Here is a 23,183-nt window from a genome sequence, read left to right as displayed (position 1 = left end):
GGTCAGATTCTGAGCGATCTTAGAAGCGTCTCATACCGATAACACAGACCCTCAAAGCCCGTCCATACCGGCCCCTTCCAATGACAACGTACGGTATGTTAGCTCTTCAGACCAGTCCAGCAAATATACAACCCCAATTCCCCCCCCCCCCAAAAAAAAAAAAAAAAATACCCCCTTTAACTGGTTAAACTAGATAAGGGGTAGGCAACCTGGGGCCCTCCAGCTGTTGTGGAACTACATTTCCCATGAGGCATTGCAAGGCTGGCAGTTACAATTACTCCCAGAGGCATGATGGGACTTGTAGTTCTGCAAAAGCTGGAGCACACCCCCAGGTTGCCTCCCCCTGGACTAGATGGACTTGTGCCTTTTTTTTCCCCCAACCTATGTAAAATCTATATAAAAACAAAAAAACTAAGTGCAAGGATTTGCAAATCTTAAGCCGCTCCAATTGGCTGGAGCTGGCCCTTTAATACACGAATGACAGGAACCCAAATGAATTTATATATTTTTTTATTTTATTTTTAAATATGATGTATTCTAGTATAATATTCTGTCCATCGTCGCTTCTTCCTAATTGCAATCATCACTATGAGATTTATAAATATTCACACCGTCCCATCCAGTCTCTATACAATAATAATACCGCGATAAAGACAGCATTCGTGTTCCGATGTCCCTGTGGGGTCCCCTTCAGGGCCGCTGTGTCCCCTCCGTGGCCGCTGTGTCCCCTCCGTGGCCGCTGTGTCCCCTCCGTCTACCGTTGTCACTGCCGATTAAAAAACGTCATCGTCGCAGATGTCCAAATACACGTCAAAGGCCTCGCGGTTACAGTTCCCCTCCGGGGTGAAGACGTACTTGTGGAACGTCCCGTCCACACAGACCGCTATGAAGGGGGAGACAAATCAATGAACCTCGGGGGCAAAACAATCGGCATTTCCCTTTACTCCGCGTCTAGGGCAACCAAGGCCTCCATAGGCGTCTAGGGCAACCAAGGCCTCCATAGGCGTCTAGGGCAACCAAGGCCTCCATAGGCGTCTAGGGCAACCAAGGCCTCCATAGGCGTCTAGGGCAACCAAGGCCTCCATAGGCGTCTAGGGCAACCAAGGCCTCCATAGGCGTCTAGGGCAACCAAGGCCTCCATAGGCGTCTAGGGCAACCAAGGCCTCCATAGGCGTCTAGGGCAACCAAGGCCTCCATAGACGTCTAGGGCAACCAAGGCCTCCATAGACGTCTAGGGCAACCAAGGCCTCCATAGACGTCTAGGGCAACCAAGGCCTCCATAGACGTCTAGGGCAACCAAGGCCTCCATAGACGTCTAGGGCAACCAAGGCCTCCATAGACGTCTAGGGCAACCAAGGCCTCCATAGACGTCTAGGGCAACCAAGGCCTCCATAGACGTCTAGGGCAACCAAGGCCTCCATAGACGTCTAGGGCAACCAAGGCCTCCATAGACGTCTAGGGCAACCAAGGCCTCCATAGACGTCTAGGGCAACCAAGGCCTCCATAGACGTCTAGGGCAACCAAGGCCTCCATAGACGTCTAGGGCAACCAAGGCCTCCATAGACGTCTAGGGCAACCAAGGCCTCCATAGACGTCTAGGACAACCAAAGCCTCCATAGACGTCTAGGGCAACCAAAGCCTCCATAGACGTCCAGGACAACCAAAGCCTCCATAGACGTCCAGGGCAACCAAAGCCTCCATAGACGTCTAGGGCAACCAAAGCCTCCATAGACGTCTAGGACAACCAAAGCCTCCATAGACGTCTAGGGCAATCAAAACCTCCATAGAAGTCTAGGGAAACCAAAGCATCCATGGAAGTCTAGGACAACCAAAGCCTCCATAGACGTCCAGGACAACCAAAGCCTCCATAGAAGTCTAGGGCAACCAAAGGCTCCATAGACGTCTAGGACAACCAAAGCCTCCATAGACGTCTAGGGCAACCAAGGCCTCCATAGACGTCTAGGGCAACCAAAGCCTCCATAGAAGTCTAGGGCAACCAAGGCCTCCATAGACGTCTAGGGCAACCAAAGCCTCCATAGACGTCTAGGGCAACCAAAGCCTCCATAGACGTCCAGGGCAACCAAAGCCTCCATAGACGTCTAGGGCAACCAAAGCCTCCATAGACGTCTAGGACAACCAAAGCCTCCATAGACGTCTAGGGCAATCAAAACCTCCATAGAAGTCTAGGGAAACCAAAGCATCCATGGAAGTCTAGGACAACCAAAGCCTCCATAGACGTCCAGGACAACCAAAGCCTCCATAGAAGTCTAGGGCAACCAAAGGCTCCATAGACGTCTAGGACAACCAAAGGCTCCATAGACGTCTAGGGCAACCAAGGCCTCCATAGACGTCTAGGGCAACCAAAGCCTCCATAGACGTCCAGGACAACCAAAGCCTCCATAGAAGTCTAGGGCAACCAAAGGCTCCATAGACGTCTAGGACAACTAGTCCTATGAAACATTTTCAACATCCCTACTTAACAAAAGTCAATTGTTAGATCAACTCCTGTCAAGTGGGAATGGCTATAGTTGGATCCAAATCGTTCCTCAAGGGCCAGATAAATACAAGCAAAGGGCTGCATCTGGGACCCCCAGGCTGCAGATTGGAGACCACTGAGTTAAAGGATAAGTTCACAATTAGAGGTTTAAAAAAAAAAAAAAAAATGTGCATTTTATTAAAAAAATTATTCTAAAGAGCCTACAGAGCATTGCACCCCGCAATCAGCAGATTATGGGTGCAATGTCCGGCTCCTGCAGACTCTCAGGACAGCTGTCTGCTTGTACCTCGTATGGGCAGACGAAGAATCAATGGCCTGTGAAGACGCTCACCAGCGCCCTCGTAGCCGTCATGGATATGCAGTAATGTCTGGCAGCTTACCTTCCTCTCCATGTGTTCACCTTAGAGGCCATACACTCTCACCTGGCTACTTTTATCATCTCTCCTCCCTGTATGGCTCCACCCCAGGCCCTATCAGGAACTCTATATTAACCAGTGCAATGCAGGTCTGCCTTGCTGATCAACGTTGTTTGTTAGCATTGTGTTGCTGCTTGCCGTGTGCTACGTTTATCTCCGTGTACCGATCTTGGCTTGTCCCCGACTATTCCTGTTTGCTTGTGAGCCTGACCTTTGTCCTGTCCTTTGTTTATACTCGTCTGCTTGTCGCCCTGACCTTGGCTTACCCCTCACTATCTCTTGTATCCTGAGTGGCTGCTTCCCCTCTATGCCCTACAGAGCATGAGCTGGGGGACTCTGGGGGCCGCGACCTGGATTCAGTTGCAGCCAAGGCCATCCTCACCACTAGAGGCTCTGGTGAATACCATCTGAATCTTAGACCCCACGCCCTGGGGAATCTTGGGCTCAAGCTTCCTGTGGGATCCCCGTTTGTGCTCCAGTGGACCTGCCTTCCATATCCACTCTGTTCTATCCGCCGCTACCTTGTGGTGCACTCCTGACTCCCACGGGGTGCAGCTGTCATCCGGCCACAGGTGACCTGACAGTAGCTCCTTAAAAACAAGCCGTCTGCCTCAATGGCTGATGGTACTTGTAGGCATTCATTCACGGGAAACTGTAAATGAATGATGCAGTCGTGTGGGCGGAGCCCCGCATTTGACCGTGCCGTTTTCAAATAGTGACAGCGGATGCGGGGAGAAGATCCCTGACCCACTGTCATATTGTAGCAGGGGGAAGAGGCCGCAGATGCTGGAACATGTTCCACGTTCCACCCCTAAAAACGTGCGGAATATGTAACATGTTCCAAAAGTGAACTTATCCTTTGAGCCGGTGACTTGTCCTTAAGGTTCCCCTAACGGGGAAGTTCCTTCAAGGACTGCGCAGGCGCAAACTTGCCAACGGAAATCTCCGAACCTCGTCCGGCATCTAGGCTCATTCTTTAACATCCCCTTGGATTGGAGGATGTTAAAAAAAGAGCCAGGAGGCCGAGCGAAGACGTGAGGCCGACTGGCCACTTTCCTCAAATTCCACGTCGCCCTGGATGCCGGCCGAGGTTCGGAGATTTCTGTCGGCAAGGATTGCGCCTGCGCAGTCCTTGAAGGAACTTTCCCGTTAGCCGGAACCATCTCGGCAGAGCACATTGCGCCTGCGCAGGAACTTTCACGATAGCCGGAACCAGCTAGGCAGATCACCGGTCATACCTGGAATAGAACATTTGGCCAGTTCAGCAGGGATTGGATAAATCCATAGTCTGCCTAAGACATAGGAAGAGATGAGCTGCACTCACCAATCACAGAGTTGACGTTTTTGGAGGTGTTCTTCCCGAAGGCGCAGATGCAGGCGGACTCCGCCGGTACGGTGAAACTGGCCAAGCTCCACTGCGAGTCCACATACTGCCCGATCATAGGACCTACCTTCCCCACACGTGCCAAGCTGGGACATGAGATAGAAAGCCGATCAGAAAAAAATATCAAAACCCGTCCACATGTTTTCAGCATCACGTTTTACTTAGAATATATCTACAGTGCCTGGAAAAAGTATTCATACCCCTCTATATACAGTGCCTGGGAAAAAGTATTCATACCCCTTGACATTTTTCACATTTTCTCATGTTACAACCAAAATCGTAAATGTATTTTATTGGGATTTTATGTGAGACACCAACACAAAGGGGTGGATTCAGGTAGGGGCGCGCAAAACTGCGGCGGCGTAACGTATGACATTTACGTTACGCCTCCGCAAGTTTTACGGGCAAGTGCTTGATTCACAAAGCACTTGCCTGTAAAGTTGCGGCGGCGTAGCGTAAAAGGGGCCGGCGTAAGCGCGCGTAATTCAAATGATCCCGTAGGGGGAGTGGATCATTTAAATTAGGCGCGTTCCCGCACCGAACGTACTGCGCATGCGCCGTCCCTAAAATTTCCCGACGTGCATTGCGGTAAATGACGTCGCAAGGACGTCATTGGTTTCGACGTGAACGTAAATGGCGTCCAGCGCCATTCACGGACGACTTACGCAAACGACGTCAAATTTTCAAATCGCGACGCGGGAACGACGTCCATACTTAACATTGGCTGCCCCTCCTAATAGCAGGAGCAGCCTTTACGCAAACGACGTAAAAAACTACCGCAAGGTGCACGTACGTTTGTGAATCGGCGTAAGTATGTAATTTGCATACTGTACGCCGACAACTACGGAAGCGCCACCTAGCGGCCAGCGGCAGAATACACCCTAAGATACGACGGCGTAAGAGACTTATGCCAGTCGTATCATAGGCTAAAGTCGGCGTATCTAGCTTTCTGAATACAGAAAGTAGATACGCCGGCGCAACTAAGCAATTACGCGGCGTATCTATGGATACGCCGGCGTAATTGCTCTCTGAATCTACCCCAAAGTGTCACATGATTGTGAAGTGGAAGGAAAATGATAAATGATACAAATAAATATGTGAAAAGTATGTGTGTGGGGGGGGGGGGAGGGGCATTTGTATGGCGCCCCCCGGAGTCAATACTTTGTAGAACCCCCTTTCTCTACAAGTCTTTTTGGGGGGGTCTCTACCAGCTTTGCACATCTAGAGAGGGACATTTCTCCCTCATTCTTCTTCTTTGTAAAATATCTCAAGCTCTGTCAGATTGGATGGAGAGCGTCTGTGATCAGCAATTTTCAAGTCTTGCCACAGATTCTCAATGGGACTTAGGTCTGGACTGTGACTGGGCCATTCTAACACATGAATATGCTTTGATCTAAACCATTCCATTGTAGCTCTGGCTGTACTTTAGGGTCGTTGTCCTGCTGGAAGGTGAACCTCCCCCCCCCCGGTCTCAAGTCTTTTGCAGACTAACAGGTTTTCTTCTAAGATTGTCCTGTATTTGTCTCCATCCATCTTCCCATCACCTCTGACCATCTTCCCTGTCCCTGCTGAAGAAAAGCATCCCCACCACATGATGCTGCCACCACCATGTTTCACGGTGGGGATAGTGTGTTCAGGGTGATGTGCAGTGTTAGCTTTCCGCCACACATTCTGATATTTACATAACTCCTCCCACTGCTTGCATTAGGGCTGGGGGCTCTGGAGAGGAGCACTAATGCAAGCAGTGGGAGGAGTTATGCAAATATCAGAATACCTTGATGTTCGGGTGTCAGTCTGGAGAAGGGGGGCGTTTCTAGGCAGGCTGTATTTACAAAGGCAACGCCCATATGTGATGCTGAGCCTCCCTGATTGAAAAAAAACTGACATCCAATGAATGAAGGGGGCAGGGCCAGCAACGGTCAGGTTGGAGAGATAAGAGCAAATTGATGTGTACGTCCTCCAGCCAGGAAATGGGGGCGGGGCTGTCTGACTTGCTGCCGCTTCTAATGCACATGGTGAGAAGCTCACAGTGGGGTCGATTCAGGTACCTTTTGCGGCGGCGTATCTCCAGATACGCCGCCGTAATTTGAATTCCGCGCCCGCGTAGCGTTACGCCGATTCACAAAGGCAGTTACGCTGAAAAAATAGGCTTCCTCCACCGACGTAACTTGATTGCGGCGGCGTAGAATTGTGTGCAATATAACTTTGGCCGCTAGGGGCGCTTCCGTTGTTGTCGGCGTAGAATATGCTCATTTCCTAGATACGCCGATTCACAAACGTACGTGCGCCCGGCGTTCGTTTTTTTACGTCGTTTGCGTTAAGGCTTTTCCGGCGTAAGGCTGCTCCTGCTATTAGGAGGCGCAGCCAAATGTTAAGTATGGACGTCGTTCCCGCGTCGCGATTTGAAAATTTTACATCGTTTGCATAAGTCGTCCGTGAATGGCGCTGGACGCCATTTACGTTCACGTCGAAACCAATGACGTCCTTGCCGTTCGGCCCGGGAACGGGCCTAATTTAAATGATCCACGCCCCCTACCGGATCATTTGAATTACGCGCGCTTACGCCGGCCCCTTTTACGCTACGCCGCCGCAAATTACGGAGCAAGTGCTTCGTGAATACAGCACCTGCTCCTGTAAGTTATGGCGGCGTAGCGTAAAGGCGATACGCTGCGCCGCCGTATCAGTGCACGCCCCTACCTGAATCTACCCCAGTGTGCGGTGAAATCAGAGGAAGTGCAAGACTGAAGGGAAAGGCCGGAGGGAGGATTTAATAAACTTCTTCTAAATCATTTCTCTAACAAAAGTATACAGAGAAGGCCGGGGGGGGGGGGGGGGGGGGTGGGGGGAGGAGCTTCCAGAGTGACATGGTACGTACGCAGATCGGCGGTTGAGCTTGGTGTCCTTCAGAGCGAAGATATGAACTGTTCCTTTATCACTGGAACTGCACAGGAAGGAGCTGTCATGGCTGAAATTGAGACTGAAAAGGAAGAAAAATAGAGATCCCCATGAAGAGTACCTGTCATCGGACATTGCTCCACTCATTGTAACATGAACACTGCACAAACAATAGCCAATCAGATTATTATTATTGTTTTTTTTACCTAAATGAGAGGGGCTTTATTCGCTTCTGGACGTCCTTACTGCTACAGGGGGCGGCCCCTCCTGTGCAGGATTATATGGCCCAGATTCTTAAAGACTTACGACGGCGTATCCCCAGATACGCCGTCGTAAGTCCGAATGGCCGCCGTCGTATCTATGCGCCTGATTCATAGAATCAGTTACGCATAGATTTGGCCAAGATACGAGCGGCGTAAGTCTCCTACGCCGTCGTATCTTGGGGTGCATATTTACGCTGGCCGCTAGGTGGCGCTTCCGTTGATTTCCGCGTCGAATATGTAAATGAGCAAGATACGCCGATTCACGAACGTACGTGCGCCCGTCGCATTTAGTTACGCCGTTTACGTAAGACATACGCCGGCGTAAAGATAAAGCTGCTCCCTAGGTGGCGCAGCCCATGCAAAGTATGGACGTCGGAACAAGCGTATCTTTTTACATTGTTTGCGTAAGTCGCACGCGAATAGGGCTGTGCGTAAGTTATGTTCACGTCGTAGGCAGTGTTAGACATATCTTAGGCATTCTATCCGACACATGCGCCGTCCGTTCAAAACGTCATTTACGTGGGGTCATGCTTTATTTACAAAAAACACGCCCACCTCTTCACAATTTGAATTAGGCGCGCTTACGCCGGCACATTTACGCTACGCCGCCGTAACTTAGGACGCAAGTGCTTTGTGAATACAGCACTTGCCTCTCTAAGTTGCGGCGGCGTAGCGTAAATACGATACGCTACGCCCGCCCGCCCGCCCACACTTACGCCGCCCTACGTGAATCTAGGCCTATATATATATACACACACACACAAGATTCTGCATTTCCGTCTAGGGGGGCGCCATTGGCGATCGCAGCCAAAGCCGATCTGTGGGTTGCTGGCACCCGCCAATCATCATTTAAACACACAGGGCTAGATTCAGATAGGTTAGCGGATCTAAAGATCCGCTAACCTATCTGATTTACGATTCGCCGGCGCAAGTTTTTGAGGCAAGTGCTGTTCTCAGAAAGCACTTGCCTGTAAAGTTGCGGCGGCGGCGTATCGTAAATCCCCCGGCGGAATTCAAATTCCGCGGCTAGGGGGCGTGTATAATTTAAATTAGGCGCGTCCCCGCGCCGAACGAACTGCGCAAGCGCCGTCCGCTAAATTTCCCAGCGTGCATTGCTCCAAATGACATCGCTAGGACGTCATTGGTTTCGACGTGAGCGTAAATTACTTCCATCCGTATTCGCGGCCGACTTACGCAAACGACGTAAACAATTCAAAATTCGACCCGGGAACGACGGCCATACTTAACATAGGATACGCCGCATATAGCAGGGGTAACTATATGCCGGAAAAAGCCGAACGCAAACGACGTAAAAAAAAAAAACGCCGGGCGGTCGTTCGTTTCTGAATCGGCGTAACTCCTCATTTGCATATTCGTCACGTATACAAACGGAAGCGCCACCTAGCGGCCAGCGTGATATTGCAGCCTAAGATCCCACGGTGTAAGTCACTTACACCTGTCGGATCTTAGGGATATCTATGCGGAACTGAGTCTATGAATCAGGCGCATAGATACGACGGACCGCACTCAGAGATACGACGGCGTATCTCTATCTGAATCCGGCCCACAGAATGGAGATCTGCCTATGTAAACAAGACAGATCCCCGTCCCTGAAGACGTTGTACCTGACGAAACGTACGTCGGAGGCGGACCCGATCACGATACGTGCCTCCCTGCCCTCACGAGCTGCCAGCTGGGACGCCGAGCCGCGCTGCGGAGACAGCACCGGATCAGACGACCCTATTCATTACCGCACCGCAAGGTAGTGGTGACACGCCAGCAGCCCCAGTGCCGGGTAGGCACTTTTAGAAGTAAGAGGCCATCTGGGCCATTTTGTCTTTTTGATTTTTTTAATTTTATGTACAATAAATTTTAAAGTGGTATCACACTATTGGCATCTCCATTGCCTTTTTTCATTATATATCCCATCTGGAATCCCTGGCATTGAGGCTTACTGGTGATCTCCTGTCCGATGTGCATGCAGGCACAATCCTGCATATGTCTAGCTGACTATTGTTTAACGATAATAGTCCATTTATTCTGGTAAGCACATTCGTTTGCTTTAACACCAATTAGAGGGTGATTAAGAAAACTGGATTTGTTGGTGACGGCTTTCCTTTTTGCACAAAGAACACTCAAGAAAGAAGATTTGTTTTTTCGTTTTTTCTTTTCTTTTCATTCACATGTGATACATTGTTTGAACACTTATTGGGACTATGTTTACAGATTCCTTTGGACACAGAGACACTATTGGAATGTAGTATTATTCTATTATATATATACTCAGATACAGTTTAAATTAATTTATTTTAATTTATCTTTCTATAATTAACCATTTATTATCACTGAGTGGTTGAGCGCCCTCTACACGTTTTTGCATTTATCACAATTAAGATTGTTTTTTGAGGAGCAGCTCTTATGTATTTTATTATTTAAAATTTATTTTTATTTTGAATTTTATTGTTTTGGCGCTGATTATCACTTTTATATAGTACAGTGACAGTGCATATTTTTTGGAACAAAGTAATGTCATTGGTGTAAGTCATTTGTGTACCTCTCAATGTCTGCATGGAAAACTCCCAGAGATGACATCATCAGGTTCCGCCATTTTGCTAGGATGCTGAATCCCAGCCGTTACTGCTCCAACATTGCCCACCAGTGCTGCCAATCAGTGCCGTCAATCAGTGCCCACCAGTGCTGCCAATCAGTGCCGCCAATCAGTGCCCACCAGTGCTGCCAATCAGTGCCGCCAATCAGTGCCCACCAGTGTTGTCAATCAGTGCCCACCAATGCTGCCTACCAGTGCTGCCAATCAGTGCCCACCAGTGCTGCCAATCAGTGCCCACCAGTGCTGCCAATCAGTGCCCACCAGTGCTGCCAATCAGTGCCCACCAGTGCTGCCAATCAGTGCCGCCAATCAGTGCCCACCAGTGCTGCCAATCAGTGCCGCCAATCAGTGCCCACCAGTGTTGTCAATCAGTGCCCACCAATGCTGCCTACCAGTGCTGCCAATCAGTGCCCACCAGTGCTGCCAATCAGTGCCCACCAGTGCTGCCAATCAGTGCCCACCAGTGCTGCCAATCAGTGCCCACCAGTGCTGCCAATCAGTGCCCACCAGTGCTGCCAATCAGTGCCCACCAGTGCTGCCAATCATCACCAACAAATGTAGTTCTGAGGTCTCGGCACAAAGAGATGTTCAGATACAATAAGTCCATATACACGACACGTACCAGTATAAGGTGGCCGGGTCTGTGCCGCGTCTTAATTCCACCAGCTGATCCCGCGTCTGGGTGTCAAACAGTCGGATTAAAGTGCCTTTCCGGGAGGCGGAGGCCACGAGCGTGCCCTGCTGGTTGACCGCCAGGCAGCCCAGTTCGCTCTGATGGGCGTTTATGGTGAACGGCGCCGATGAACTGCTGGGCTTGGCGTTGCACAGATCCTAAAATGAAAAAAAGAAAGAACGTCACCGACCTCCGTCATCTTTCCATGTTTAACAAATACCTCCTTTGAGGCCCAGTAATGTCATCACCGGATCACCAATGTCATCACCGGGTCATCAATGTCATCACCGGGTCATCAATGTCATCACCGGGTCACCAATGTCATCACCGGGTCACCAATGTCATCACCGGGTCATCAATGTCATCACCGGGTCACCAATGTCATCACCGGGTCACCAATGTCATCACCGGGTCACCAATGTCATCACCGGGTCACCAATGTCATCACCGGGTCACCAATGTCATCACCGGGTCACCAATGTCATCACCGGGTCACCAATGTCATCACCGGGTCACCAATGTCATCACCGGGTCATCAATGTCATCACCGGATCACCAATGTCATCACCGGGTCACCAATGTCATCACCGGGTCACCAATGTCATCACCGGGTCACCAATGTCATCACCGGGTCATCAATGTCATCACCGGGTCATCAATGTCATCACCGGGTCACCAATGTCATCACCGGGTCACCAATGTCATCACCGGGTCACCAATGTCATCACCGGGTCATCAATGTCATCACCGGGTCATCAATGTCATCACCGGGTCACCAATGTCATCACCGGGTCACCAATGTCATCACCGGGTCACCAATGTCATCACCGGGTCACCAATGTCATCACCGGGTCACCAATGTCATCACCGGGTGATCAATGTCATCACCGGATCACCAATGTCATCACCGGGTCACCAATGTCATCACCGGGTCATCAATGTCATCACCGGATCACCAATGTCATCACCGGGTCACCAATGTCATCACCGGGTCACCAATGTCATCACCGGGTCACCAATGTCATCACCGGGTCATCAATGTCATCACCGGGTCATCAATGTCATCACCGGGTCACCAATGTCATCACCGGGTCACCAATGTCATCACCGGGTCACCAATGTCATCACCGGGTCATCAATGTCATCACCGGGTCATCAATGTCATCACCGGGTCACCAATGTCATCACCGGGTCACCAATGTCATCACCGGGTCACCAATGTCATCACCGGGTCACCAATGTCATCACCGGGTCACCAATGTCATCACCGGGTCACCAATGTCATCACCGGGTGATCAATGTCATCACCGGATCACCAATGTCATCACCGGGTCACCAATGTCATCACCGGGTCACCAATGTCATCACCGGGTCACCAATGTCATCACCGGGTCACCAATGTCATCACCGGGTCACCAATGTCATCACCGGGTCACCAATGTCATCACCGGGTCACCAATGTCATCACCGGGTGATCAATGTCATCACCGGATCACCAATGTCATCACCGGGTCACCAATGTCATCACCGGGTCACCAATGTCATCACCGGGTCACCAATGTCATCACCGGGTCACCAATGTCATCACCGGGTCACCAATGTCATCACCGGGTCACCAATGTCATCACCGGGTCACCAATGTCATCACCGGGTCATCAATGTCATCACCGGGTCACCAATGTCATCAACGGATCATCAATGTCATCACCGGGTCACCAATGTCATCACCGGGTCATCAATGTCATCACCGGGTCACCAATGTCATCACCGGGTCACCAATGTCATCACCGGATCATCAATGTCATCACCGGATCATCAATGTCATCACCGGATCATCAATGTCATCACCGGGTCACCAATGTCATCACCGGGTCATCAATGTCATCACCGGGTCACCAATGTCATCACCGGGTCATCAATGTCATCACCGGATCATCAATGTCATCACCGGATCATCAATGTCATCACCGGATCATCAATGTCATCACCGGATCATCAATGTCATCACCGGATCAACAATGTCATCACCGGGTCACCAATGTCATCACCGGGTCACCAATGTCATCACCGGGTCACCAATGTCATCACCGGGTCATCAATGTCATCACCGGGTCATCAATGTCATCACCGGATCATCAATGTCATCACCGGGTCACCAATGTCATCACCGGGTCACCAATGTCATCACCGGATCTGATAGGCTTTCCGAGTACAGCCCTTGTCTCCCGGATGTATTATCCTCAGAACGTACGGAAGGTGCGTTCCTTGGATAAGACTGACGACCGTCTCAGCCAATCAGGTTCACCGATTCTGGTTATCGGAAACCTGATTGGCTGAAGTGTCATCGAGGACGGGAGAAGACATCGAGGGACGTGGAAGCAGAAAGGTAAGTGCATTTTACAGGGCACAGCGGCAACAAAGGGCACAGTGGCAACAATTAAAGGGCACAGTGACATGTACAGTGGCAACAATGGGCACAGTGGCGACAATTGAGGGGCACAGTGGCTGCGTTTGATGGCAAGGCACAGTGGTGACAATTGATGGCACAGTGGCTGTGTTTGATGCCAAGGCACAGTGGTGACAATTGATGGCACGGTGGCTGTGTTTGATGGCATGGCACAGTGGTGCGAATTGATGGCATAGTGACTGCATTTGATAGCATGGCACAGTGGTGATAATTGATGGCACAGTGGTGACAATGGATGGCACAGTGGCTGCGTTTAATGGCATGGCACAGTGGTGACAATGGATGGCACAGTGGCTGCGTTTAATGGCATGGCACAGTGGTGACAATGGATGGCACAGTGGCTGCGTCTGATGGGCACAGTAAGGCTGCAATTTTTTTTTTTTTTTTTCATTTGCGCCCCCCCAAAAATCTTAAGCACCAGCCGCCACTGACTGTCACTGTACTGATGACACGGGCTGGGAAGGGGGCGTGTCAGTGTGAATGTGTTACTAAGGGAAGTGATGCACTGCAGGAAATATAATCCATTACTTCCCCGCCGGCAGGACAGAGCTCTGCGTTGTTTACGTGGGCGGAGCTCTGTCCTGTCGGTGCTCCGGGACGATCGGTGGTGGGCGGGGCGGCTTTAATCTATTGGCACCGCCCCATCCCGGGGTATTGGAGGCTTGTTATAAAACTTACCACCAGCTGCACGCTGCCGCACTTGTGACCCGGAAAGATCAGTAGCTGCTTCTCCATGCTGGGGCAGAGATCACACAGACCTGGGACAGACACAGACCAATCAGAACAAGGAACAGACCGGAGGGGGGAGGGGCTTGTCACACAACAAATGATTGGTGGATTTTTACCTTTAGGGTTGTCTCTTGTATCGAACTCAAAGAGTTTAGTGGGATTGTCTGGGAAGGAATAGACGTAAATCCGATTCTTCACTACGATCACAATCCTGCAATAAAAGAAAACACGATTGCTTGGTGGGGGGAGGGGCGCCTCCAAATTTCCCTCCTGCAGTACTTCTTTCTGCCACTAGATGTCCTCAGTCACACGAGTGTGGAAGGGGGCTAAATGGCACGTCAGAAGTCATCGTCGGGCAGCAACTGCGCTCATTAATGGCTGTGATCTGTGTATGGAGCCCGTCCGAGCGGCTCTGTACCTTGCGATTGCTTGTGCTGACCCATCACAAATGTACAGCGCCTTGAAAAAGTATTCATACCCCTTGAAATTTCCCACATTTTGTTACAACCAAAAACGTAAATGTATTTTATTGGGGTTTTATGTGAGAGACACAAAGTGTCACATAATTGTGAAGTGGAAAGAAAATTATACAAATAAATATGTGAAAAGTGTGGGGGGGAGGGGCATTTGTATTCAGCCCCCTTTACTCCGATACCCCCAACTAAAATCTAGAGGAACCAATTGCCTTCAGAAGTCACCTAATTAGTAAATAGAGTCCACCTGTGTGTCATGTAATCTCAGTATAAATACAGCTGTTCTGTGAAGCCCTCAGAGGTTTGTTAGAGAACCTTAGTGAACAAACAGCATCATGAAGGCCGAGGAACCCACCAGACAGGTCAGGGATGAAGTTGTGGAGAAGTATAAAGCAGGGTTAGGTTATAAAAAAATCTCCCAAGCTTTGAAGATCTCACGGAGCTTCTGTTCAATCCATCATCGGAAAATGGAAAGAGTGCGGCACAACTGCAAACCTACCAAGACATGGCCGTCCACCTAAACTGACCGGGCCGGGCAAGGAGAGCATTCATCAGAGAAGCAGCCAAGAGGTCCATGGTAACTCTGGAGGAGCTGCAGAGATCCACAGCTCAGGGGGGAGAATCTGTCCACAGGACAACTATTAGTGGTCTCTCCACAAATCTGCCCTTTATGGAAGAGTGACAAGAAGAAAGACATTGGAGAGAGAAAGACATAAGAAGTCCTGTTTGCAGTTTGTGAGAAGCCATGTGGGGGAGGGGACACAGCAAACATGTGGGGGAGGGGACACAGCAAACATGTGGGGGAGGGGACACAGCAAACATGTGGGGGAGGGGACACAGCAAACATGTGGAAGAAGGTGCTCTGGTCACATGACACCAACATTCAACTTTTTGGCCTAAAAGCAAAACGCTATGTGTGGGGAAAACTAACACTGCACATCACACTGAACACACCATACCCACTGTGAAACATGGTGGTGGCAGAATCATGTGGTGGGGATGCTTTTTCTTCAGCAGGGACAGGGAAGCTGGTCAGAGTTGATGGGAAGATGGATGGAGACAAATACAGGACAATCTTAGAAGAAAACCTGTTAGAGTTGGCAAAAGACTTGACCCCTGGGGGGGGGAGGGTTCACCTTCCAGCAGGACAACGACCCTAAAGTACAGCCAGAGCTACAATGGAATGGTTTAGATCAAAGCCTATTCATGTGTTAGAATGACCCAATCACAGTCCAGACCTAAATCCCATTGAGAATCTGTGGCGAGACCTGAAAATCGCTGATCACAGACGCTCTCCATCCAATCTGACAGAGCTTGAGATATTTTACAAAGAAGAAGAATGGAGGAGAAATGTCCCTCTCTAGATGGGCAAAGCTGGTAGAGACCCCCCCAAAAAGACTTGTAGAGAAAGGGGGTTCTACAAAGTATTGACTCCGGGGGGCGCCATACAAATGCCCCTCCCCCCCACCTTTCACATATTTATTTGTATCATTTTCCTTCCACTTCACAATTATGTGACACTTTGTGTCTCTCACATAAAATCCCAATAAAATACATTTACGTTTTTGGGTGTCACATGACAAGATGTGGGGAATGTCAAAGGGTATGAATACTTTTTCAATGCACTGTATATAGAGGGGTATGAATACTTTTTCAAGGCACTGTATATAGAGGGGTATGAATACTTTTTCCAGGCTCTGTATATAGAGGGGTATGAATACTTTTTCCAGGCACTGTATATAGAGGGGTATGAATACTTTTTCCAGGCTCTGTATATAGAGGGGTATGAATACTTTTTCAAGGCTCTGTATATAGAGGGGTATGAATACTTTTTCAAGTCACTGTATATAGATGGGTATGAATACTTTTTCCAGGCCCTGTATATAGAGGGGTATGAATACTTTTTCAAGGCTCTGTATATAGAGGGGTATGAATACTTTTTCAAGGCACTGTATATAGAGGGGTATGAATACTTTTTCAAGGCTCTGAATATAGAGGGGTATGAATACTTTTTCAAGGCACTGTATATAGAGGGGTATGAATACTTTTTCCAGGCTCTGTATATAGAGGGGTATGAATACTTTTTCAAGGCACTGTATATAGAGGGGTATGAATACTTTTTCAAGGCTCTGAATATAGAGGGGTATGAATACTTTTTCAAGGCACTGTATATAGAGGGGTATGAATACTTTTTCCAGGCTCTGTAAACTGTACTGCTGTTTCCCTTGAAGAGCCCCGCCCCCTCACAATGGAGGAACGAATAAATTAGTGAATCAATCATTAGCTCCAGATCGTAGGGATTTTGATTGTGGGATCGTTATTTAATTAATTTAGGTATAGTGTTGCATCACGGAGTGAATGTCAGTCAAAGTATCACAGTGCTGGGAAGGGAAGAATGCCCTGGGCAGGAAGGGGTGTTACCGGCGGGGGCGGGGTGAAGCGGGAAGGGGGCGGACTCACTTGTCGGCTCTCAGGCGGACGCTCAGCACCGGTTTGGTGAAGGTGAATTCCAGGACCAGCTTGTCTTTTCCATCCCGCGAGTCGTCCCAGATCAGCACTATCAGTACAGGGGAATAGAAACCACAAAAATTATCTTTCGACATTTTAGATCATAAAAATATAATAAAAACACAACAAATCAAAGTACCGGAAATGTCGGAGAATTTGGGATTGCTGCCGCCACCCACCAGAGCCAGCAGGTTACATCTGTGTAACATCTCCACCTGGCCGACACTTCCCACCTGCTCCTGGTCTGAGAGAGAAGACAACGGTCAGGGACGGGGGAGAAGACAATGGTCAGGGACGGGGGAGAAGACAACGGTCAGGGACGGGGGAGAAGACAACGGTCAGTGATGGGGGAGAAGACAACGGTCAGGGATGGGAGAGAAGAAAACGGTCAGTGATGGGAGAGAAGACAACGGTCAGTGATGGGGGAGAAGACAACGGTCAGTGATGGGATATAGGAGAGAAGACAACGGTCAGTGATGGGAGAGAAGACAACGGTCAGTGATGGGATGGGAGAGAAGACGATGGTCAGTGACGGAAGAAGACAACGGTCAGTGATGGGAGAGAAGACGATGGTCAGTGACGGAAGAAGACAACGGTCAGTGATGGGAGAGAAGACAACGGTCAGTGACGGGAGAGAAGACAACGGTCAGTGACGGGAGAGAAGACAACGGTCAGTGATGGGAGAGAAGACAACGGTCAGTGATGGGAGAGAAGACAACGGTCAGTGATGGGGGAGAAGACAACGGTCAGTGATGGGGGAGAAGACAACGGTCAGTGATGGGAGAGAAGACAACGGTCAGTGACGGGAGAGAAGACAACGGTCAGTGACGGGAGATGAAGGTTCTGGGTCAGGCTTGATGAAGGTTCTGGGTCAGGGATGGGAGATGAAGGTTCTGGGTCAGTGACGGGAGATGAAGGTTCTGGGTCAGGGATAGGAGATGAAGGTTCTGGGTCAGGGACGGGAGGTGAAGGTTCTGGGTCAGGGACGGGAGGTGAAGGTTCTGGGTCAGGGACGGGAGATGAAGGTTCTGGGTCAGGCTTGATGAAGGTTCTGGGTCAGGGATGGGAGATGAAGGTTCTGGGTCAGGCTTGATGAAGGTTCTGGGTCAGGGATGGGAGATGAAGATTCTGGGTCAGGCTTGATGAAGGTTCTGGGTCAGGGATGGGAGATGAAGGTTCTGGGTCAGGGACGGGAGATGAAGGTTCTGGGTCAGGGACGGGAGATGAAGGTTCTGGGTCAGGGATGGGAGATGAAGGTTCTGGGTCAGGGACGGGAGATGAAGGTTCTGGGTCAGGGATGGGAGATGAAGGTTCTGGGTCAGGGACGGGAGATGAAAGTTCTGGGTCAGGGATGGGAGATGAAGGTTCTGGGTCAGGGACGGGGAGATGAAGGTTCTGGGTCAGGCTTGATGAAGGTTCTGGGTCAGGGATGGGGAGATGAAGGTTCTGGGTCAGGGATGGGGAGATGAAGGTTCTGGGTCAGGGATGGGAGATGAAGGTTCTGGGTCAGGCTTGATGAAGGTTCTGGGTCAGGGACAGGGAGATAAAGGTTCTGGGTCAGGGATGGGAGATGAAGGTTCTGGGTCAGGCTTGATGAAGGTTCTGGGTCAGGGACGGGAGATGAAGGTTCTGGGTCAGTGACGGGAGATGAAGGTTCTGGGTCAGGGACGGGAGATGAAGGTTCTGGGTCAGGCCTGATGAAGGTTCTGGGTCAGGGACGGGAGATGAAGGTTCTGGGTCAGTGACGGGAGATGAAGGTTCTGGGTCAGTGACGGGAGATGAAGGTTCTGGGTCAGAGATGGGAGATGAAGGTTCTGGGTCAGGGATGGGAGATGAAGGTTCTGGGTCAGTGACGGGAGATGAAGGTTCTGGGTCAGGGACGGGAGATGAAGGTTCTGGGTCAGGCCTGATGAAGGTTCTGGGTCAGGGACGGGAGATGAAGGTTCTGGGTCAGGGATGAAAGATGAAGGTTCTGGGTCAGGGACGGGAGATGAAGGTTCTGGGTCAGGGATGAAAGATGAAGGTTCTGGGTCAGGGACGGGAGATGAAGGTTCTGGGTCAGGCTTCCTCACCAAGGTGTCCTTTCTCCATCAGAGGCTCGATGTTGAAGATTCTCACTCCGGTTTCCATCGCACAGCAGAAGCAACCTGGAACACAGACAGCGATCCGCATCACCGACATGAACATCTATTCCTCTGAGGGCCCCACACTGACCCCCAATGTAATGAGGGGCCCTACACTGACCACCAATGTAATGAGGGGCCCTACACTGACCACCAATGTAATGAGGGGCCCTACACTGACCACCAATGTAATGAGGGGCCCTACACTGACCACCAATGTAATGAGGGCCCTACACTGACCCCCAATGTAATGAGGGTCCCTACACTGACCACCAATGTAATGAGGGGCCCTACACTGACCACCAATGTAATGAGGGCCCTACACTGACCCCCAATGTAATGAGGGTCCCTACACTGACCCCCAATGTAATGAGGGGCCCTACACTGACCACCAATGTAATGAGGGGCCCTACACTGACCCCCAATGTAATGAGGGGCCCTATACTGACCACCAATGTAATGAGGGGCCCTACACTGACCCCCAATGTAATGAGGGGCCCTACACTGACCCCCAATGTAATGAGGGGCCCTACACTGACCGCCAATGTAATGAGGGGCCCTACACTGACCACCAATGTAATGAGGGGCCCTACACTGACCACCAATGTAATGAGGGGCCCTACACTGACCCCCAATGTAATAAGGGGGCCTACACTGACCACCAATGTAATGAGGGCTCTACACTGACCCCCAATGTAATGAGGGGCCTACACTGACCACCAATGTAATGAGGGCTCTACACTGACCCCCAATGTAATGAGGGGCCCTACACTGACCACCAATGTAATGAGGGGCCCTACACTGACCCCCAATGTAATGAGGGGACTACACTGACCCCCAATGTAATGAAGGGCTCTACACTGACCACCAATGTAATGAGGGCTCTACACTGACCCCCAATGTAATGAGGGGCCCTACACTGACCCCCAATGTAATGAGGGGGACTACACTGACCCCCAATGTAATGAGGGGCCCTACACTGACCACCAATGTAATGAGGGCCCTACACTGACCCCCAATGTAATGAGGGGCCCTACACTGACCCCCAATGTAATGAGGGGACTACACTGACCACCAATGTAATGAGGGGCCCTACACTGACCCCCAATGTAATGAGGGGCCCTACACTGACCCCCAATGTAATGAGGGGCCCTACACTGACCCCCAATGTAATGAGGGGCCCTACACTGACCCCCAATGTAATGAGGGGCCCTACACTGACCACCAATGTAATGAGGGGCCCTACACTGACCACCAATGTAATGAGGGGCCACTAGAGTGCCTTATAGTTTTGTACAGAGGTGGGGAAGGGGTTCTATAGTTCTGTATGAGGTGGGGGAGGGATTCTTTAGTTATGCTGTATAAAGGTGGGGGGAGGGGCTTTATAGTTCTGTATAAAGGTGAGGGAGGTGTTCTATAGTTTTGTTGAACAGAGGCGGGAGAGAGGTTCTATAGTTCTGGATAGAGGTCTATAGTTGTCAGCCCCGCCCCCACTCACTCTGGTCCTGGTTGAAGCGGAGCCCGTTCACTCCTCGTTGCTGAGCCATGACCGGATCTTCCCTCACCGGGATCTCCGCTCACAGCCGCCTCCGTTCTCCTCAGTCCTCTTCCTTGTTTACATGATCTGTCATGGGACCGGAAGTACCGGAAGTGATTTCACCGCGCTTCCGCCGCCATCTTTGTTGAGGGCCAATGCCAGCCCCTAGTTTGTGTTACATAGTAATAGAAGGTTTGCTGATCATGGAGTCATGAATAGTGTGTGACACACAGAGAGAGAACCCCCCCAATGGGAGAATAGTGGGGGAAATGCCAGTCACCTGGCTGTAATTATGTACACAATGATTGCAGAACATGAACAGGTGCTGAAAATCTCTGAGGCCCTCAAAGTAGAACTTTTTTTTATCATTTTGGATAGCGAAGGGTTTGTTTTATATTTTTTCCCCCCAATCTGTGTCCCTCTTGGGGAGATTCCCCTTCACTTCCTGTCCCGTAGACAAAACATGAAGTGAAAGGATATCCCTCCAAAGCGAAGGAATCCCTGGTTGTCACTAGAACTAGTGTCCCCATGGAGGAGATTCCCCTTCACTTCCTGTCCCATAGACAAAACAGGAATTGAAGGGATATCCCTCCAAAGCGAAGGAATCCCTGGTTGTCACCAGAACTAGTGTCCCCATGGAGGAGATTCCCCTTCACTTCCTGTCCCGTAGACAAAACATGAAGTGAAAGGATATCCCTCCAAAGCGAAGGAATCCCTGGTTGTCGCTAGAACTAGTGTCCCCATGGAGGAGATTCCCCTTCACTTCCTGTCTCGTAGACAAAAGAGGAATTGAAGGGATATCCCTCCAAAGCGAAGGAATCCCTGGTTGTCACCAGAACTAGTGTCCCCATGGAGGAGATTCCCCTTCACTTCCTGTCTCGTAGACAAAAGAGGAATTGAAGGGATATCCCTCCAAAGCGAAGGAATCCCTGGTTGTCGCTAGAACTAGTGTCCCCATGGAGGAGATTCCCCTTCACTTCCTGTCCTGTAGACAAAACAGGAATTGAAGGGATATCCCTCCAAAGCGAAGGAATCCCTGGTTGTCACCAGAACTAGTGTCCTTATGGAGGAGATTCCCCTTCACTTCCTGTCCCGTAGACAAAACAGGAATTGAAGGGATATCCCTCCAAAGCGAAGGAATCCCTGGTTGTCACCAGAACTAGTGTCCTTATGGAGGAGATTCCCCTTCACTTCCTGTCCTGTAGACAAAACAGGAAGAGTAAATCCCTAAACTCGATGTCCCCACTGGAAGGTTTCCCCTCTATTCCTGCTCTGAATGTCTCTGGGTGGCAGCAGTGACATAATGACATCACTGACTCCGAAGTCCTTAAAGTAGAACTTTTTGTATAGCGGAGGGCTATAACCCCTTTGTTTATTTTTATTTTTTTTCCCCAATCTGTGTCCCTCTTGGGGAGATTTTCCTTCACTTCCTGTCCCATAGACAAAACATGAAGTGAAAGGATACCCCTCCAAAGCAAAAGAAATCCCTGGATGTCACCACAACTAGTGTCCCCATGGAGATTTCCCTTCACTTCCTGTCCCATAGACAAAACAGGAAGTGAGAGGAAATCCCTCCAAAGCGAAGGAATCCGTGGTTTTCACCAGAACTAGTGCCCTCATGGAGGAGATTAGGAGATTTCCCTTCACTTCCTGTCCCATAGACAAAACAAGAAGTGAAGGGAAATCCCTCCAAAGTGAGAAATAGTCATGGTTGTCACCAGAACTAGTGTCCCCATGGAGGAGATTTCCCTTCGCTTCCTGTCCCCTAGACCAGGTATATGCAATTAGCGGACCTCCAGCTGTTGCAGAACTACAAGTCCCATGAGGCATAGCAAGACTCTGACAGCCACAAGCATAACACCCAGAGGCCGAGGCATGATGGGACTTGTAGTTTTGCAACAGCTGGAGGTCCGCTCATTGCATATCCCTGCCCTAGACGAAAAACCCCTGGGGTGTTATTTTTATTATCATTTTATTATCTTTTTTAATTTATTAGCATTTCATTATCATTTATTATTTTTATCATCATTTTAATTATCATTTATTATTATTATTATATTTATTATCATTTTATTATCATTTATTATTTTTATCATCATTTTAATTATTATCATTTATTATTATTATTATTATCATCATTTTATTATCATTTATTATCATCGTCATTTTATTATATTTTTATTATCATCATTTTATTATCATTTATTATTATTTTATATTTATTACTATTTTATTATATTTATTAGCATTTATTATTTTTATTATCATTTTAATTATCATTTATTATTTTATTTTGCTAAACAAATCAAGAATTTGTCCCGTTTCCGAGCATCTCTGAGTGGTCTTTGAACGCCTCCGAGCGTCACCGGAGCCCCACGCACCTCGGTCCACATGATGTACTGCACACCCCAGAGGCTTGAATCCTGCTCTTCTTGCAAGAAAAATCGCTCGCAAATCAAGTCAGCATTAAAAAAAAAAAGTCGTAATGCGAAAAAGGCTCGTAAACCGTGTTACTCGCAATCAAGAGGTTTTAGTGTATTTAGCAAGAGGCATGGCTAGGTTTTTAGTTTTTTTTTTTTGAATTTGTCATTTTTTGTCATAATTTTTTTG

General features: G+C 49.4%; 1 protein-coding gene across 1 annotated transcript; it reads right to left on the bottom strand.

Annotated features, from left to right (window-relative positions):
- Nucleotides 1-493: 493 nt before the first annotated feature.
- WDR45 (WD repeat domain 45) lies at nucleotides 494-20,679 on the bottom strand. The gene is made up of 10 exons (XM_040322719.1): nucleotides 20,535-20,679; nucleotides 18,986-19,060; nucleotides 17,053-17,157; nucleotides 16,866-16,962; nucleotides 14,049-14,143; nucleotides 13,882-13,961; nucleotides 10,686-10,894; nucleotides 7,173-7,274; nucleotides 4,238-4,383; nucleotides 494-883 (listed from the first exon to the last, which is right to left on the bottom strand). The coding sequence occupies exons 1-10, from the start codon at nucleotides 20,581-20,583 to the stop codon at nucleotides 774-776; spliced, it is 1,068 nt and encodes a 355-aa protein (XP_040178653.1). The 5' UTR covers nucleotides 20,584-20,679; the 3' UTR covers nucleotides 494-773.
- Nucleotides 20,680-23,183: the final 2,504 nt, after the last annotated feature.

Source organism: Rana temporaria, chromosome 9, assembly GCF_905171775.1.
Source record: "Rana temporaria chromosome 9, aRanTem1.1, whole genome shotgun sequence".
Lineage (NCBI taxonomy): Eukaryota > Metazoa > Chordata > Amphibia > Anura > Ranidae > Rana > Rana temporaria.
Note: the sequence above shows the minus strand (reverse complement) of the source record. Positions and strands in the feature narration are given on the sequence as shown.

Bases quoted from the DNA above. Each gene is read 5' to 3' on its own strand.
- WDR45 (XM_040322719.1), bottom strand. From the start codon at position 20,583: ATGGCTCAGCAACGAGGAGTGAACGGGCTCCGCTTCAACCAGGACCAG. The intron at 16,963-17,052 runs GTACTTTGATTT...CTGTACTGATAG, and splicing joins CAAATTCTCCGACATTTCCG to TGCTGATCTGGGACGACTCG. The intron at 4,384-7,172 runs GTACGTACCATG...CTCATGTCCCAG, and splicing joins AAGCTCAACCGCCGATCTGC to CTTGGCACGTGTGGGGAAGG.